Raw genomic sequence first — 3,488 nt, 5'->3', positions numbered from 1 at the left:
GCCAAAGGCAGCTGAAGAATGGCTGTCTACTTTGGGGGAAGGGCAGGCAAATAGGGACTTGGGCCCAACCCCGGACCCTCCTCTCCACTAGCCATGGGTCTGCCCAATCTGAGCACTTTTGTAGGGGTGAATCTTAAGTGAAGATAAAAGCAGTTAACTGCAAATCACAAAAACTGTCCAGAGACCAATGGAAGGGTGAAGCAAACTAAAAGATAAGGATCTGCCGAGCTGTAGCCTAGGAAGGCTCGCCTCCACCTCTACTGTTATATTCTATTATTAATATTTTTAATATTTAAAGGCATTAAAAATAAGGGTCCCCAATATACTTATTCTTTAACATAGTCCTCGCTAACAGAGAAAAGTATTAATACCTATAAAAATTGACATGGCTCATTTTCCACTCCTAGAAAAAGTGTGCATTGAAGTACTGACGTCCTAGCTTCTGAACAGACAATACAGTTCCTTCTGGTACATAGGAGGCCTTACTCACCACACTTTTGGCAGAACTAGGGAGCTGAGCTCAGCTTCAGTGTAAGTAGCTGCAACTCTGCAACCATCACACCCAGTGTAGTATGCCTCTGAGTTGCTAAGAGTCTTACTGAACCCTGTCACACAACGGCAGAGATCAGTGGTGTTTGTGGGAGGAGGGAGAGCGGGGCTGAAATGGGATTTAGATGTCTAAGAACATTGTCATCAGTCAGACAAGACACCCAAGTTGGCAGGGATGGAAAGAAAGGTATGGGACTTGAAATTGATTCCTACACTAGGGAGGCCCGTAGCATTGGATAGCTCCCAAAACAGCACTGGACCCTTACAGGACATGTGCTCCTGCAGTGGGCAGCTTCACCCAGCCATGACAACAGCTCTTTCTGGTTTGACCAAACTTGTGCCCCTATTAGATGGCACTGACATGTTCCCAGATCAGTGGCGAGGGTGGCTAAAACAACAGCCAGGACACATACCATACTAGGCAGCATGTCACATTCCCAGCTGTTTAGCTGGTAGACTGAGATGCTTTCCTTGAACCACAGCTACTTCATCCCTGGCAAAGACCTCAGAATTCTCCATCCCCAGGAACAAATCCAGGCCGAGATACCAGTTGCAAGCAGAGCACTACTTCAACACTGAAATCACACCATCGCCCTCACATCCTGCCTCACCCTCACGGTAGTTCCACACAAGCTCCTCTTCACACTTCCACCACCTGCAACATCCTGGAGAGTCTACCCCAGTTCCATTAAGTCACCAAGCCCATGCGCAATCCCTCCCTCTGCCATTCTCTTCAGACCACCAAAGAGTAGGCTGGCAATCCTTGGCCACCTTCACCCTTACACAACGAGAACACAAGCCACTGTCATCATGCTCACAACAGCAGGAAAGACCTTTTCTTCTGTGCCCCAAGGACCACAGGTGTGCCTGGTTTGGGAACGGTGCCACAGAATATCCCAAGTAGTCAGAGGAGCTGCGTAGAACTATTAGTATTCTCTGGCTTTTCTGATGCTTTAACTTGCTTGGATTACAACACTGAGTTACCGACTTCCAACTTTTGGACATCCCCACCTGACATGCTGTTCATATGTAGAACTCCCCTTCAGCCCACAGCCCCACTATCTCAGGTATCCGCTCCCCAAAACAATGCCAAACTCCATAAGAATGGACTCATCTCCCTCCTCAACTCCCCTTCTGAGACCCTGGCCCATGAAAATTCCTGACAGGCTATTTAGTGGAGCGTGTTGTTACTCTTGTTCCTCATGGTCTGCTCGTGAGAAGCTATTCCTTCTAACAATCTGTCTACCTGTGCTGTAATCATACCTTTGTTTTGATGTGCACACAAGCTCTGCGTGGCCTGGATCCACCCAAGGACTGCAGGAAAATCACATTCCACATAGGAGTTTAGCCCTCTCCATAATATTTCTGGTTCTGATCTAACTGAGACTGGTATTACAGCACTGTAACTCCATCAACTTCAGCTGAAAGTGTCTGCTCATGCCAAATTTGATTTGGTCTGCACTGAAACAAAAACAAATCAACAAACAAGCTTAGAGTGAGAAATACAGAGTTAGGCTTCCAGAGCTCTTTGGAGCTGATCCCAGCCCCACCCTTGGTCATTTGTGTGCCTCCCTTTTCCCCGTAAAATGAGGATATTGGCATTTCCCCATTCATAAAATGAGGTATTTACATTGTCATTTGTGAAGGGGTGTACTCTTTGTACTTCACCTGGAATATGTAAAGTGCTATGTGACAATACTGCTCCTCCTGATTTATGCCAGCCTATGAGAGATCACAATCAGGCTTTTTTATTATTTTTCTGATGAATACACTTCATGAAAAAATGCCTGATATAATGATGGCTCAAGATTTGTGATGCAGGTTGGTTTATTTAAAGCAGTAACATCAAAGCAAAAGGTCTGCTGATTCAGCTCATAAAAATCATTGATGCATAAAACCAACAATAATATCAAGAAAGAAAAGGGAAATGGAGGACTGGAAGGACAGAAGAAGAAAAGGCAACCCAAACCCATCATAAGTGCACACAAGACAGATGGTCTAACTCTTTCAAGAAGCATTTGCAAATACCCTTGTGCTTAGTGGGGAGAAAGTCTACGTGAAAAAAAATCTATGGTAACTGGAAGGACACGATATTAAGAAAAGGCATCTCTCTTCCATTTATCTATCTTTGATTGAAGCTTCTGGTCCAGCCAGCAGCTTGGGAATGTCTTCATTTACAATATTCCTTCCTGAAATCTGAAAGCAAATTGAAACGGAGGTCAGTACCTGAAGAGGGTTTTCAAACCATCCAAAGCAGCACGCCGTAATATGGACTTAGCTATACAGTGACAAGTGACCATTTGCAGTCAACCACGTCCCCAATATCCTATTCATAAAGCCCACAGTGAGATATACTGTGCATAAATTATTGCACAGATCATCTCTGCAGAATGTAGGCAAAAATATCATGAGAACTCCATCAAGAACAGCAGGTCTAAGGCAACTCACGGACTCTCCAGACCATTCCCTTCTTGATATCATTTCAGTCACATTTATTATATTCTAAATTCATACGAAAGGATTAATAGAACCTAACAACTTCTTACAAGCACGGCTTGACATGAGTGTGACTCTACAAACTGAGATGTAATACTCGGGATTAATACTGGATAAGCAGAAGGAGATTCAGCCCCTAGGGAGGGAGAGCTGTTTGCTTTTGTTGGATGAACGAAGTTACTGCCCATTACCCATAAATTAATTCAACTCAAAACACTCTCTTCTGCACACAGTTTTCTTCTCAAACACCATGCCAGGACATTTTTGAGATACATCTCCCTCTGAGGTTACAGTACAGAATGCACTATTCCAGCCCTGCAAGGCATTCTTTTTCCAATAAAGAAAGATTCTATTTGTGCCACGCCAAAGGTTTTTAAAAGCCTAATCACTACTTGCATCTTGTGGCTCCATGATGAAAGGATAGGAAGGGAACTAGCTTCTCA

At 44.2% G+C, this 3,488-nt stretch overlaps 1 protein-coding gene across 1 annotated transcript in view; it reads right to left on the bottom strand.

Annotated features, from left to right (window-relative positions):
- Positions 1–2,361: 2,361 nt before the first annotated feature.
- The window catches only part of MXRA8 (matrix-remodelling associated 8), a 20,796-nt gene continuing 19,669 nt past the window's right edge, over positions 2,362–3,488 (bottom strand). The window contains exon 10 of the mRNA XM_009325165.1: positions 2,362–2,745. Within this exon, the coding sequence (XP_009323440.1) occupies positions 2,720–2,745 (26 nt within the window). The 3' untranslated portion in view covers positions 2,362–2,719. The remainder of the gene's footprint in view (positions 2,746–3,488) is intronic.

Source organism: Pygoscelis adeliae, unplaced genomic scaffold (genome assembly GCF_000699105.1).
Source record: "Pygoscelis adeliae isolate BGI_AS28 unplaced genomic scaffold, ASM69910v1 Scaffold36, whole genome shotgun sequence".
Taxonomy (NCBI): Eukaryota; Metazoa; Chordata; class Aves; order Sphenisciformes; family Spheniscidae; genus Pygoscelis; species Pygoscelis adeliae.
The sequence above is the reverse complement of the archived record's forward strand: the minus strand, read 5'-3'. Positions and strand labels throughout refer to the sequence as shown.